The sequence below is a fragment of the Manihot esculenta genome, chromosome 18, assembly GCF_001659605.2.
Source record: "Manihot esculenta cultivar AM560-2 chromosome 18, M.esculenta_v8, whole genome shotgun sequence".
In the NCBI taxonomy this organism is placed as follows: domain Eukaryota; kingdom Viridiplantae; phylum Streptophyta; class Magnoliopsida; order Malpighiales; family Euphorbiaceae; genus Manihot; species Manihot esculenta.
The window spans coordinates 28,206,777-28,223,279 of NC_035178.2; the positions used below are offsets into that span (position 1 = coordinate 28,206,777).

Genomic DNA, 16,503 nt, shown 5'->3' on the forward strand with positions numbered 1-16,503 from the left:
TGGTTGCCTCAGTTTTTAAATATCAAACTCTCTCACTTATCTCATTTCGCCAGCCAAATCCCACTGTAGCCAATCAATTATTGTCATAAAAATAAAAATCTCATATTAATTTCATAACTTTTTTATTATTTTTGAAAAATATTTGGGTTAAGCTCTAAGTTATGAAGAAATTCAATTTATACTTAGACTAAAATCTAACAAAACTTTGTTATTTCATGAAAACTTAGACCACAACCAACAAAATTTAGAGTAAAATCAATAATAAGCAGAACTTTTATAACAAGTCATTTGTGTTTGATTATTATAAATTTTTGTAAACTTTAGATTAAAGTTTTAGTTAATGTGCAATGGATGAATCTTAAATGGTATAGATGCACAAATGTATATTAGCCAACAATATATATAACAATCTACTTCTCAACTAATGTATGCCTATCTTCATCACTAGAGAAGATAGAGGAGACCTTGGAACTGATAGATCTACTACTGTTCATTGTCCTCAATTCGGTTAGCCCTGTCATTAGTGGCTGCTGCACAATCACCAAAACTGCAAATTTGAAATCTGATGATGATAACATATCACCAATCAAACCAAGCTCAGGAACCTCACTCCATTCTGTCAACCCCGATGCAATTGGAGAACGAGGATCAAAATGCCTACCAACTATGACTAAATCAAATGTGTCTCCCAAGGAACGTATGACTTTAGTTATTTCCTCCCCATTTTGCACCATGAACTCTTTGAAGTGGATCCTGTCTCTGCAATCTCTAGCAGCGTAATGGTGAATTAAACATTCAAGTTTTTTGACTTCGTAGTTGCAAAGATCATGTTTAAATAACACTACTGTGAGGCTCACGTTGGGATTTCCTGCCATGCGTCCGCAAATAGCAAGAGCCTCATAATCATCATCACCTCCAAAGAAAAGCAGGGCAATGCTATACGACAAATCGCACGATAAGATTGATTGGTTACTATCCATTTGGCATCGGTTGATAAGTAGTCCAACTGAGCAAGGAGCCCAATCCATAACATTCTTATTCACAATCCTGATCGAACGGTTGACAAATCCCACTTTTCCATCAATGCTCCACTGTTTATGAAAGGGAATAATCACAATAGTTGTTCTTTTGTCTGCTGCAACAGTGCATATGTCACTATGCATGCTTTTGTATGGTGCGACAGCGGTGAATTGCTGCACTGCAATCGTACCTTTGTATTGCTGCTCAAGACGCTCGAAGGCATTAAAAATATGCATGGAACAGTTTCCGTCGGACTTGAGAGTGTCTCCTTGGTAATGAGGCACGAGAATTGCAGCTGAACTGGCAGTGAGCTTCATGAGATGCAAGACAAAGACGGTAACAGGGCTGACTCTTGAGGGATTACAGGATTTAAGGAGGTGTATGGTCATGGGTACATTATCTTCATTGTGTATACAAACCAGTACTCGCATTTGCATATTGTAGTTGGCTCCTTGAATCGTCCTTCTGCTGTTAGTTCTATACCTCTTAGTAGGATCATAAAGACAGGAAACAAGTGGTCTGGCAAACCCAGTCACAATCAACAGTGAGGTTAGCAGAGTATTGAAGGAATGGACGTCTACAACCTGCGCAGAAGAGCAAAGATAAGGTGAATTTGTTAGATAAACAACCCACAAGTAAAATCAAACACAACAAATCAGGTGAAGTAAATGATGAATAGGACACTCTGATTAATTTTTTTCTGTTGCTATAATAGCAACACCGTTTTTCTCTGAATTCAATTTTATTCAAATAAACTTGAAGATTAAATACATGCCATATAATGCTCCACGTTCCTAAAAATATGCTCCACTTTCCTAAAGATTAGATCCAGTAAATTCATGACTAACCAACAGCTAACCAACACTTTAAACAATGTGTTATACAAAAATAACCAACTAATGCAACATGAAAAAACAAATACCAGTAAACAAACCAATAACAACAATAAAATTAAACAGTACATTCACTCTCCTAATCTTGTTGCAGTTGCTTAATATTATTGATTCTAATCTTGAGCCGCAGCTCTTCCATCTTCAGGCGACCAAGACGCTTCATTAGCATATCAGCTAACTGTTCCTAGGTCTTCATATACTCTCCCTCTATATCTCCTCATTGCACATAGTCACGTGTAAAATGAAATTTTGTATCAAATGTGCTTACTTCTCTCATGATGAACTGGGTTCTTAGTGAGTGCAATGGCGAACTTATTGTCAATTTTTAACACCACACTATCCTGCTTTTCCCCTTGCATTTCACCTAACAGTCTTGCAAGCCATACTCCCTGACAGGCACCAGCAGTCCCGACCATATATTCATCTTCGCAAGATGATACAACCACCTCTTTTTGTTTTTGCGACACTCATATAATTGGATTAATCCCAAGTAAATAAATCACACCCGTGGTGCTCTTTCTATCATCAACATCATTTGCAAGATCACTGTCACTGTATCCTGTCAGTTTCAGACCTGAATCATTCCAGTGTACAGTGGCATCTATGATTGATTGTCCCCTTCATACATATCAGAATATGTTTAACTGTAGCAATGTGGGTTGTGGTTGGTGCTTCCATGTAACGACTAACAACACCAACTAAATATGCCAAGTCAAATCTTGTGTTTACTAAGTATCTCAGACTGCCTATTATACTCTTGTACAGAGTTGCATCCACCGGTGGATTGTCATCCATTTTGCTCAATTTCAATCAAGCTTCAATTGAAACCTAGCAAGGTTTGCAATCGGCTAAACCCATCTTCTCAAGAATCTTCACCCTTGCATTTCACCTAACAGTCTTGCAAGCCATACTCCCTAACATGCACCAGCAGTCCTGGCCATATATTCAGTTTCACAAGATGATACAACCGCCTCTTCTTGTTTTTGTGACACTCATATAATTGGATTAACCCCAAGTAAATAAATCACACCCGTGGTGCTCTTCCTATCATCAACATCATTTGCAAGATCACCGTCACTACTGTATCCTGTCAGTTTTAGACCTGAATCCTTCCTCTGTACAGTGACATCTATGATTGATTGTTCTCTTCACAGATATCAGAATATGTTTAATTGTAGCCATGTGGGTTGTAGTTGGTGCTTCCATGTAACGGCTAACAACTCCAACTGAATATGCCAAGTCAGATCTTGTGTTTACTAAGTATCTCAGACAGCCTATTATACTCCTGTACAGAGTTGCATCCACCAGTGGATTGTCATCCAATTTGCTCAATTTCAATCGAGTTTCAATTGAAACTTAGCAAGGTTTGCAATCGGCTAAACCCATCTTCTCAAGAATCTTCACCGTGTAACCTACTTGACAAAGAGTAATACCTTGTCGTTCTTCCAATACTTTGATCCCTAGATAATAGCTCAACAACCTGAGATCATTCATCTCGAACAGACTCTTAATTTGCCCCTTAAACTATGCAATATCATATGCTTTTGACCCTGTGATGATGAGATCATCCACATAGACTCCCACCAGAGTGATCGCACCCTCCAAGACCTTGTATACATAGCATATTCAATTAGACATCTCACAAACTCAAGCCCGTGTAAACTCTTATCAAGCTTTTCATTCCACGCCCTGGGATAAAGCCTTGTTCAGCTTTAACACTTTATACTCTTGACTCTTCTATACAAACCTAGCCGGCTGCACTACGTATACATCTTCTTCAAGTTCACCATTTAAGAATGTTGACTTGACATCCATGTGATGTACCTGCCACCCCTTATGCGCTGCAAGTGCCAAAAACATTCTCAGTCTTTCTAATCTCACGACCGAGCAAAAATTTTATTGAAGTCTATGCCTTACTTATGTACATAGCCCTTTACAACCAACCGAGCCATGTGCCTGACAATGTCTCCAAATGGATTTTTCTTAATTTTGAAAATCCACTTCAAACTTATAGCTTCATGTCCCTTCGCAATTATGTGAGCTCCTAGATCCTATTCTTCTTAATAGCTGATATTTCCTCTATCATAGCTTGTCTCCGATTTTCATTACAAGCTGCTTCCTCATATGTTGCAGGTGTTAGTGTATTTGCCCTAGGCCATTATCTTGAACATTTTTGTATGTCATTTTGGTTATTAATAAAAGAGATTTTATTATCATTATTATTTGTTTGCATGTTACATAATAAAGATTAACATCTCTGGTTACTTATTATTATGTTGATAATAATAAAATATAACTAGTATGATTATTGATTGATAATCATGAGATGATTATGTATATGTTGATATAATTCAATAATCATAGATACTTGTTAGAGAATAAAGTATTGGATGGACCCGCATTGAGATCACTACATGGGTTATTGTCAGAAGTGAATCTCAAAGTAGTTATGTCTTAATCCTTTGACTTGAGATTGTCATAGTTTCCAACATAAGGACTGTTATGTTTTGACATAACCAAACATTGTCTTTAATCGGACAATCATAAAGGTTATGATTGAGCATAACAGAAATTATGTAGAGGATATTGAACAATCAAGATAGAATTTGTCCCTCTTTTTGAGAGAAATATCTTCTGGGCCCCTCGATAAGTGAGACTGAGAAATGCATGGTCGTGCTCAAATGAATTGATAGTGTGATTAATATCATTTGATTTTATCAGTCTACTTAGAGATCGAGAAATCACAAGTTTGAACATTATAAGTTTGACATTGACCATGACTTATGTTCAAACTACATATCGTGTGACAAAGGGATTAATACATGTTCTATTTATTAGGCTTTATCGGACTATCGATCCTCATATTAGTTAGGTAGTCATAATGTCTTGATAGAGGCCGCTTATGATTTATGGGCCTGGTGGGACTGGGCTTATTGCCAATTAATGTGAGCCTCACACACAAAAGAACGTTGTTGATGTGTTATGTCATATTAATGGGCTGAAAGCCCATTAGTATAATTAATAATAATAAAGATGTTATTATTATTAATATTAATTATTATTATAAGATAATAATATTTAAAAGATCTATAGTTTATCTGTAACTGTTACAGATAAAAGATTTTTCGGTTTTCCTTATCAAAACAAACTATCATGTAAGATATTTGAGTATCTGCGAGATTGTGATAGTTGGTTATGAATGCAACTCTTTTACAAAAAGAAGTGTGGGAAAACAAGGGACTAAAAATGAATAAAAACCTCTTTTGCGAATTGTGGGAGTATGTTTTTAGAGAAATTGTTTTGAGTTGCATATTGGGGAGCACATAGCTTATCAATCTCTGAGAGAGCTAGCACTCTAGAAGGATAAAAGATGTTCGTGTGGATACTATTGAGGGTGTTCATTTCAAAAGCAGCACCATCAGTCCGTAATAGTATCTTCTCGTCGAGTCTAACAGGTTAGTCTTTTATCCTTCCTTTCAAAATAAATAAAGCACTCAGATTCTATGAAGGAAACCAGAGATTTTTATTTTTTTCCGATACATGTTTTAGGTTGCAGTAATCTCTGCGTTTCCTAACAGTAGGTTCTTCTAGTGATAAGAAACAAAGCCCTGCCTCATCTTTTATCTCCTTTGTTTCATCATAAACTTCTTGCAATGATTGATATCGCTGGACATCTTCTGAACTGGAACCAAAGTCACTTGAGGAAGATGACATCAATGGTGCACTCCTTGCAAGATCGCTCCTTCCCAGATCGCGGCTGCCCAGCTTTTGCGGTACACTCCTTCCGGATTGCAACTCATTGATGTCTGAGGCACACTCCTTGTCGGGCTCGCGTCTTCTTCAGATCGTCCATCAAAATGAGCGATGCGTTTAGCTCCATTCCCAGCACCTTCTCCAAAATCATTATATATAGTTAGTTTTTCACCTAAATTGAATATAGTTTCCCTTGGAGTGGACTCCCAACTCCATTGGTTGTCTTCCTTAAATAGGATATCTATGCTCACATGCATCCTTCCTATCTTTGGATTATAAATTCTGTAGGCCTTAGACCTGGTGACAGAGCATATTTTATGCCATATTATCATGATCTTAATGATGTTTATTTACATATTTTCTGCCTAATTTTGTGGTTTTGTTCATGTTTTGCAGAAACTAGGTGTGAAAAGACAATCTAGAGAAAATGCTCTTAAAACTGCCAAAAAGTGCCAAATATGAAAAGTTCCAGAAAAGGAAAGTTTTCATATATGGAAAGTTCCAAATAAGGAAAGTTTTCATATATGGAAAGTTCCAAATAAGGAAAGTTGTCATATATGGAAAGTGCCAAATAAGGAAAGAGTCAGAAAGCACAATCAACAAACTGTCCGAAATTTGAACTGCAGAATCTTTCCTGCCTTATTTAGAACATGTGTCAAATAAGAAAAGTTTTCAAATAAGGCAGGTTTTTAGAAAAGGAAAGTCTTCAAATGAGGAAAGTGCAGAGGCAAAAGCAAATAAGGAAAGCTCAGTCAGAAGATTATTTGAAATGCGAATCGCAGATATTTCTTTCCTTGTTCAAAGATGTGCACACACTGTAGCAGTCATATCTTTCAATTTAGGCAGAAGATCTCATGAAGCCACACTTGCCTCTTCTGCGTTCAGCGTTTAAAATTCAAACGAAGACTCCACCTAAAAAGGAAAGACTTGGCAGATCCACTTTCCCTTCTGCATTCAATGACTGCGCACTACTTGCCTTCTGCAACATGATCCGCGCACCACTCTCTATTCAGGAAGGAAATCTCAATGCACTTGGCCTTTATTTAGTCCAGATTCAAGATTCAAAAGAGGCTCCACCTAAATAGGAAATCCAGACAACTCATACTTCCTATTCAGAAGCATTTGCGCACCTGCCTCTTCTGCAGAGCACAATCCATGCGCCTCTCCTTCCTGATCCGGTTCAAGCCGCGCGCACACCTGCCTTATGAAGACCTAGGCACGCCATCTTCCTCTTCTGCAACAACTTGGGCAGCCTCTACACTAATTAGGAAGTAAGGTCAGCATCTAAACTTATTTAGGAAGCACAATCTGTGCCTCCTTCCCTTTCTGAGACCAAACCGCGCGCACCAACTTCCTTCCGCAGAGCATTCGCGCGCAGCCTTCCTTCTGAAGCCGAAAAACGAGATTCTTTCCTTTTCAGACACAATTTGGGCAGAAAACACCTCTTGGGCAGTAAGTATGACCTAGGGCAACACTTTTCAACTATAAAAGGACACATAAGGAGCCTCTACATGGTCTTTACACTCCCCCTAGGAGACACCCGCGGGATTGCAAGCGACACCATCTCTTCTTCTTCCTTTCTTTATTTTTTTTATTTTATTTTATTTTTGTTTCAGCCATGAGAGGCTAAAACCTTTTCATTCTAGTTGAAGAACAAGTGAAACTTTAGTTGTATTGTGGATTGAGAGACTTGGACTGTATTGTTAATCTTTTGTTATTCAGTATTCTTATGATTTCATGCTTCAAGACATTATTGCTTTGTTATTTAGATCTCCATTGATTCTTTGTTGCAAAGTAATATATTGTTAGTTTGGATAATTTTAAGTCCGTAATTGCTTGAATTGTTCAAACACAAGGACACTTGGTGCACCACCAAGGGAATTGCATGATCTAGTGTTGTCTCCATACATGTGGGTGACTAGAATTGGTTCTCTCTATTTCTTTATGCGATTGACTGTTGTAAAAGACCTAAGGCTCAAAGAAGTTCTTTGACAACTTGTTAATTAGTAATTAATTGGAGGACTTTCCCTAATTGATTTAATCTAAGGAGAGATAATGGAGGTGAGAAGCTTCTTCAATCTCCATGGCCAATTTATTGAATCAACAAAGAAACATATAAGTCAATGATCAATCCCATCAACTAAAGTGGATCTAATTCTTCAACTAGAGCTTTTCTCATTATTGTTTCCTCTTTATTTTCATTTGCTTTATTTATTTGCTTTCATCATTAGATTAATTGAATCAATCTCAAAACCCCATTTTTTACTTTACTTGCACTTTATTTTTATTTTGTTTTCTGTTTGTTTATTTGGTCTTGACAAGAAAGATAGGTAAGTATCAATTCCCTGTGGATTCGATCCTTTCACCACTATCTACAGTATTTATATTGTTGATAATTGAATTGATTATTTTGACCGGCTTCGACAACCGCTCTGTCACCTGGGTTCATAACCAATAAAGACCATTGTAGTACTTCTGTCGTCCAGTTTCCTAAGATCTGGAGAGGCGTCTTTCACGTGCGCCAGGCATCCAAACACATGCAGGTACTATACATTGGGCTTCCGTCCCATCTAGACTTGATATGGCGTCATCCCTTCTACACTCTTTGTTGGGGATCTGTCAAAAGGTAGACTGTTGTTCATACCGCTTCTACCCAGAACATGGCAGGCATCTCTTTGCTCCTCAAGAGACTCCTAGTCATTGCCATGATCATTTGATTTCGATGCTCAATGACACCATTTTATTGATGAGAGTATGGTGCCGTCAAATGTTGTTTGATCCCAAGCTTCTCACAATGTTCAATGAAAGCTTTTGACACGAAATCACCACCACGATCACTGCGAAATACTTTCAACTTGTGCTCTACTTCCCTCTCTGCACATGCCATTACCTTCTTGAATTGTCCAAACACTTCATCTTTGCTCTTAAGCATCTCAATCCATATGCACCTGCTGAAATCATCAACCAGTAATAAAAAATACTTGTTACCTCCCGGTGTTGTGGGTGTGATTGGCTCACACAGATCGCCATGCATGAGCTCTAGTGGTCTACTAGTACGATAATTAGATGACTGAGAAAATGGGACACGGTGCTGCTTAGCAAGTACACACCCGCTGCACAATTGGTTCACCTATTCAAAGTGTGGCATTCTATCCACCATTTTTGCTTTAATGAGATTTTTGAGAGCTTAAAAATTTAAGTGACCGAAACGGGTGTGCCAGAGTCACGCATCCTCCTTATAGCTAATCATAAAACATACTGGCTGCACATGTATAATATTCACCACATACAATCTGTTCTTTAATCTCCTCACTTTTGCAACCAATCTTCTATGCTTGTCAAAGAGATGTAAAAAGCCTCCCTCAATCACTATTTTTTCTCCATATTCATCCAGCTGCCCAATACTTATAATATTATTTTTTTAATTTTGATATGTAATAAATATTTGTGAGTGCCATGTGTTCTCTATTTTCACATTGAAACAACATGATTCAGCGACCACAAATGTTCACAACTGATCCATCACCGAACCTCACCTTGCCATGGACAGCTTCATCAAGTTCAGCAAAGTTTTCCTTACAGCTCATCGTATGTTTGCTAGCTCCAGTGTCAAGGTACCATACACTGCTTTCGTACTCATCACTCCCAAACTCAGGTTTCACCTTCTCTTCATTCAACAAAATGTTAATCGATGTCGGGTCATTAGAATGCACCAAGTCATATGTCTCGGCCATTAGTAGTGCAGGTTTATTATCATACTGTTTTTCTGTAAGATGAACTTTCTCTTCCTTCTTGTTTGCATTGCAGTTAGACGCAAAGTGCCCAAACTCATTACAATTGAAACACCGTACCTTTTTTATATCAAATTTCTGAGGTCGCCAATTCTCATCGTTGCCGCATCCTCATCCACGACCGCGCTTTGAGCCACCTCGGCCATGCCCATGATCGTGTCCACGAGCACTGCCATTATCATGCCCTTCAACATGTTCTCCGGGTGAACCAGCTCTCGAGCTCATCATCTTCTTGTGCCTTCCACTCCGTGTGTGTCAAGAGTACATGCTCACCTCCTTTCACGTCATGACTATGTAGGTGTTCTTTATGAGCCTTAAGTGAACCAATCACTTCCTCCATTGTCTTGCTCTTCAGATCACCAAACTCCTCAAATGTAGAGGCAATTTGGATGAATTTTGGTGACACCGCACACAACATCTTTTTCACTATATACTCCTCGTCTAATTTTTCACCAAGGCCGTGCAGCTTGTTAACGACGGTAGACATTCTGCTGGAAAAATTATCGACGACTTCGTCATCATCCATGCAAAGACTCTCAAACTCCCATCTCAGAGTTTGTGCTTTCACCTCCATCACACAGTTGCACCGAGGTGCATGGTTTTCAAGGAATTCCACGCTTCCTTCGCAGTCTTCTTCGCACCAAGTTGCAGCATAGTCTCTTTAATGATTCCTTGATAGATGGCTGCCAATGCCATCTTATTTTTGCGTGGTTCTACATGATCGTCGGATGCAACAGCCTCCCACACGCCCTAGCCCTCCATGTACACCTCCATTTTAATTGCCCATGTTGGATTGATCTTGGTGAACAATAGGTACTAGAGAGTAACACTCCCTTCTCGCGACATCATTCGCGATGCTGTCGTGTTAGTTAGATCGCTACTGCCAGACTTGGTAGAGCTTGATAGCAAATTGCTTTTTCTTCTCGGCATGTACATAGGCATACAAGAGCAAGGCTCTGATACCAAATGTCATATAAACAACCCATGCAAAACTCAGTAAAATTGAATACAACAAATCAGGTGAAGAAGATGATGAACAGGACACTCTGATTAATTTTTTTCTGGTGCTGTAATAACAACATTGTTTTTATCTCAACTCAATTTTATTCAAATAAACTTCAAGAATAAATACAGAATAAAATGCCATGTAAAGCTCCACGTTCCTAAAGATTTACTTCTGCAAATCCATGACTAACCAACACACTAAACAACATGCTATACAAAAATAATCAACTAATGCAATATGAAGAAACAAATAACAGTAAACAAACCAACAACAACAATAAAATTAAACTCTACAGAATTGATATAATTAAGTCACCCTATTAACTGTAAAAGGAGAAGAGCTCGAGTATTAATTAGTTACCTTGGAATCCATCCACTCCACGTAAATAGCAATCTCAATAATGCCTTTGCAACACATGATTAAGCTAAGGCAAAAGGCATCCAAGTAGGTCACACCACATAGAACGGCTGGACAAATGACACCTATGAACTTGGATGTATAGGTAACAGCAAGTATGAGTTTAACCACGTCATGTGAATTCCCATTTCCTTTTGCAAACAGATTCATTCTCAAGCCACCGAAGGCACAAAAAAGGGGAACTAACAATCCACCACTAATTGTTTGAAGTCTTTGCTCTAATCCTGCACTTAATGGTTTCCCATCCGGCAGAGCCAAACCAAACAGAAAAGGGCCGAAAAAACAAGCTTGGCCAACAAGCTCAGAGCCAAAAGCACATAAGAAAACCACTAACATTATGCAAAAGAAGTGGAATTCCTCCATGGCTTCTCCTGGCCTGGTGTATTTTGTCAACCGTACTATAAATGGCCGAAGGATACACACGATTGTAAGCACAAAAGAAGAAAAACATATGACGTACTGTAATGCCGCTTCATAGGACCCTTCACCAAGAGCAAACCGGCGTGTAAATAAAATTTGCCCCATGAAGAAGCAACTCATGTCATTGATCATGCATGCTTTGGCAGCTAATCGGCCAAGATCAGAGTTTAGAATTTTTAGATCAGAAAGAACACTAGTAATAACAGGAAATGCACTCATAGAATTTATTAATACTATAGAAGGAATTGATTTGATTACTGGCTCATCTGCATCTTTTATATCCACAATGGTTTTAAATGCCAAATATCCAATTATTGCAGGTACCGCAAAAGCACAGAGACCTATCAGTACTTCACAAGCCCCAGACTGCCTTATTAAGTTGGCATCCATTCGCAATCCAAGAATAAAAATGTGAAGGATGACGCCCAGGTATGCAGTTACGCTAAGTATCATCCTGCCTCCTGGTGGAAATAATTTCATTATAGCTGGGATGTAATACCACAGAAATGAGGGACCTAAAAATATTCCAGCCTGGTTGGAGTATCAGAAAAGAAATACTAATTAAAGATGAGTTAGAATATCCCATCATTTCAATAATTTTTTTGAAATATATAAAAAATCAATGCATGCCTTATTAACTTCAAGATCTTTATACTGCTTTTGTGTTCATATATCCAAAGAAATGATACATCTAAACATAAAAATTGTTAATAAATTTAATACATAGAGATTTAAAAAAGCAAAATAAACTTTTGGTAGAGCTTACCAAAATTTGTGCAGTGATAATACTTTGTCGAAAAGGTCTCAACAAAAAATAAATAAATCTGGCGGTCAGGAAAATCAAAGACATTTGAGCCATAAGAACAGGAAAATGGTAATCAAAAGGATCCTGTCCTAGCAATATGCCATGGGTGGGTCTTACCAAGTTTTTGTATTGGCAAACAATAAGTTCTTTAAAGTAGGGTCCAGGTACTATCCCTAGAGTCATTGTCACCCTGTGCATTTCCTCCATATCTGGGTCGGGTTCCAAGAGAAGAATTAACAAAATAGGAAACAGAAGGAAACTACAGTCAGCAACACGTACACTTTTGAAAAAGCTATCTACAACATGGGATCAAGGTTCAAGAAACCAGATCGAAAGAGAAAGACAGACAGACAGAGAGAGAGACATTTAGGGATTGTTTTGAGTGGAGGGTGTTTGTTAGTGACCCTGCAAAAGGTAAAACATCATTTTCTTTATTTTCTTTATTTATTTTGAGTTTACAATATTGAAAGCCTCCTTGAGAATAGGGAACTTGACTCCTCACCGTTAATTCAATTTGCTCCTCTTGCATGGATCTCAAGCTATTTCCTTTCCACGCACTCTCTCTCTCTCTATCTATATATATATATATATATATATATATATATATATCAAGTAATTTAGTCTCACTAATAAAAATTTTTGTATTAAAATACTTGAGTGTCAGAATTCAAGCTTTTTATAGAAAAGTCAAACGGATAACAACTAAACATTTTTGCGTTTTTATATTTTAATTTAAATTAAAGTTCCGATTTTAGATTTTACCTTTGGTTTATTTGTTTAAAATAATTATATTAAAAATTTTCCGTAAAAATTATTTTTTTAAGAAACTATTTTATTTAAATAAATTTATATACAACAGTATAAATAAAATTCTTTAAGTTCATAAAATGATTTTCTTTTTTAAAAGGTGAAAGTGATTTTGCATAAAAATAGCTTAATTTTTTTAGTATTGTAAATGTTAAAAAATGTAAAAATATTTTTTAAAAAATAATTTTTCAACAAATGTACAAACCTTTTTATTTATGCAATTTTAGCCAAATTTTGAAATATATAGTTTTTCTATATACATGGTGAAATAAGCACATATTCAAATGTTAATTCAAAATTAATTTCATACCCTAATTTTCGTTTATTGTCTTGATATAAATCAATTTTTATATTAATAATGTGTTTGCTAGTATGTTGTGTGGCTAAGATAATAGCACATTAACAGTGGGCGTAAAGTTATTATCTTAGTATCACGAAGACAACGCTTTTACAATATATATATATATATATATATATATATATATATATATATAAAATAAGATAATTTTAATATATATATATTTTTATTTTTGATAAGGTTATATTTATAGTAGCAATTTTTTTACTGTAAAAATATTGTAACGATCCGAAACCGAATCGCTACCGGCACTAGAGTTTAGATCGACTTAAGGTCTTCGGAAACCATAGCGAACCTACTATACATCATGTTACATCTAATATAATCCCAACCACGTTTTTAAAAATATAAAAAAATATTTTCATTTTATGAACTAAAACTCAACATGTGTATACAAACGTAACTGAAAATATAAATCCGTACTAGAGCTCTCATCAAATGCTCCCGTATGATCATAATTACATGCCTCAGTATGGTTTAAATATAACTTTAACTTAAAAATTTTACACAATAAGATCATAAATAAGGGATCATAAAAGAAAATTCGGGCAAAACACAATTCTAAACTACAATTTATTACATGTTCACAACTATAACTCTTACATTAGAACTATATTATAAAACACTGCTGATCTCTCGAGCTAACTCCCTGGGGTTAGGGGAAAGGAATAACCTATTAGAGCCTGGTGAACAGAAACATAATCATAAAAAAAGTTTAATAAAACATATGATCTTATGAATGTATCGTAATACAAACAATTCACATCAAGATGGACTTATTACCAGTAACCCTCGAAAATTCCAATAGTGTCTGGCCCACAACGGGTGATCCTCAAGACTTCCTCTTAAACATACATAACATATCCATAATGCTAGAGGCATAGAATGGGCACTGTGGTCTTTCTTTTACATAATGTCAAGAGTGTGGAATGGGCCTCAACGTGCATTTCTATATCTATCATAACATATCATAACATACTCGAGAGCTAGTGGATCATCCAACATCAATCCACAATAACAATTAATTATGGAATGCATCATATTCATGAATTCTAATGCAAAATAACCTAATCATATACATATGGCATTCGTGATGTATAAGCATGCTTAAAACATTTGAATTTTTTTAAAAATAATAGTTTAGTTTAGTTCCACTGACTTCTAGCTGATGCAAGCCTAGCTCAAAAATAGTTATCTCACTACCGGTCTCTATGGTCTCCTAAGTCTGATCCTACATAGATGGACTTCAATGAGAGATCAAACATAACTTTTAGAACTCTTAAAACTACCCTAATAAACACCTAAAAATATATCAGAAAACATGGAGAAAATGAGCTGAAAACGGGTGGATAAGGAACTTTCGACGGTAGGTTCGACAGCCTATAGTCCCCTTATAGATCCGAAAGTCAAATTTTCGAAAGCAGATTAGGCAGCCTGAAGGGCACCCTTCACAGGCAAGTTCGGCGGCCAAATCTCGATTCTTTTGCAATGCAGAATCTGATTCTGCTTTAGCCAACAACCCTCAAAAAGTAATCAAACTTACATTCAATAACTCAAAACACAAAGAACCACTTAAAACTAACCTAAACTTCAACACGCATTCAACAAAACTATCAAATCAAAGAAACTCATCCAACCCTCAAGCTCTTCTTTAAACTTAATTCTCAACCCTTGCATGTAATAGAAACACTTGAAACAATTTGTAAACTTCTCAAAATCGAAAGAAAAATAAGGATTCAACTCACCTAAGGCACAAGCACAACAAGAAAGAATTTGAGGGGGAGAAAGAAATAAGTTTCGAAGAGTCCAATGGTCGAAAACCTTAAAAAATCAAGCTTAATTCTTAAAAAAAAAAGGTAAAACTCATGAATTTTTAAGTGATTTATCAAAGCGGAAATCATTAGGAGTGTCTGAGGCTCACCTTTGTCTGAAGAAGAGAGAAAAATCCTCTCACAATCGGGTTAGAGGCCTTTTATAGCTGGGTCTGCCAACTTGTGTTTGGCGGCTGAACTTGGGAGGTTCCACTACCAAACCTTGATGTTTTAAAAATTATTATTTTTTATTTTTTTATTTACATTTTAAAATATTTCAAATTCATTTTATAAAAGCCTACTTTAGCCTTCTAAAGTTTCTGGTTCCGAGATTATGGATTCCAACGAAGACTTCGTCAGAAAGTTAAAATTTTGACATTGGAGCTTAGCCGGATATTACATTCATCCCCCCTAAGAACATTTGTCCTTAAATGTTCAACCATGCATGCAAACACATAGCATACATATTGTAACGACCCGGAAATCCGGACCGCTACCGGCGCTAGGATCCAGATCGGCATAAGGCCGCCGGGACCCGTAGCAAGCCTACTATGCATCCTGTACAGTTGGTATAATCCCAAACATGATCAAACATTTTCATAAAACATTTAAAACTTTACCTTTAACAAGTTTGACCTGTGTATGCACTATGACTGAACTCATAGAACCCCTAGGGTCAGCATACCCTATGTCAAACTCGATCCATCACATATATCAACATAATATAAAACTCATGTACCAAGGGATTATCCAACTCGGGCCAAGCACAATACTATAACTCTGAACATATAACATAATGTCATATTACAACATAACTCTTTTGCATCCTTACATAACTTTGCATTACATCATGTCCACTACTATTCTATTACATATCATAGCCATAGCCATATCCTGTTGACTTCTTGAACTACCTCCGACCCTGCAAACCTGGGGTTAGGGGAGAGGGGTGAGCTATAAAGCCCAGTGAGCAGAAACCATAAAAGAAAACAGTTCATTAATTACATGCTTTCATGAAATGCGCCACAGCACAAACATATCACATCAAGGATGAATTTTTCACCAATAGCCCTCTACATATCATAACATGTCCAACTACACCAGGGGCGATTAGGCCTCACCTAGTGTTCGCTTACATAACTCATATCATAACATGTCCGACTACACCAGGGGCGATTAGGCCTCACCTAGTGTTCGCTTACATAAACATAGTGCCAGGGGCGACCTGGCCTTTCTATCTCATATCATATCATCATCATATTCTATCATGGTGAGGGCTAGAGGATCATTCAACATTCATCCACATCAACAACATATTATGCAATGCATCATATTCGTAAATACTAGTGCAATACAACCTATTATATATCATGGCATTTAATGATGCATGGATCATGCTATAACATTCATTTAACTTTAAAA

General features: G+C 36.8%; 1 protein-coding gene across 1 annotated transcript; it reads right to left on the reverse strand.

Annotated features, from left to right (window-relative positions):
* Positions 1 to 410: 410 nt before the first annotated feature.
* On the reverse strand, positions 411 to 12,312 carry LOC110611589 (cation/H(+) antiporter 14). Its single transcript, XM_021751980.1, has 3 exons — positions 12,067 to 12,312; positions 10,824 to 11,831; positions 411 to 1,604 (listed from the first exon to the last, which is right to left on the reverse strand). The coding sequence occupies exons 1-3, from the start codon at positions 12,310 to 12,312 to the stop codon at positions 411 to 413; spliced, it is 2,448 nt and encodes an 815-aa protein (XP_021607672.1).
* Between the last annotated feature and the right edge of the window lie 4,191 nt (positions 12,313 to 16,503).

What these genes read in the sequence shown, in the direction of transcription:
- LOC110611589 (XM_021751980.1), bottom strand. Translation starts at nt 12,312, where the DNA reads ATGGAGGAAATGCACAGGGTGACAATGACTCTAGGGATAGTACCTGGA. An exon ending in TTATCACTGCACAAATTTTG is followed by an intron (nt 11,832 to 12,066) that starts GTAAGCTCTACC and finishes TACTCCAACCAG; the next exon opens with GCTGGAATATTTTTAGGTCC. An exon ending in TGGAGTGGATGGATTCCAAG is followed by an intron (nt 1,605 to 10,823) that starts GTAACTAATTAA and finishes TCTTCTGCGCAG; the next exon opens with GTTGTAGACGTCCATTCCTT.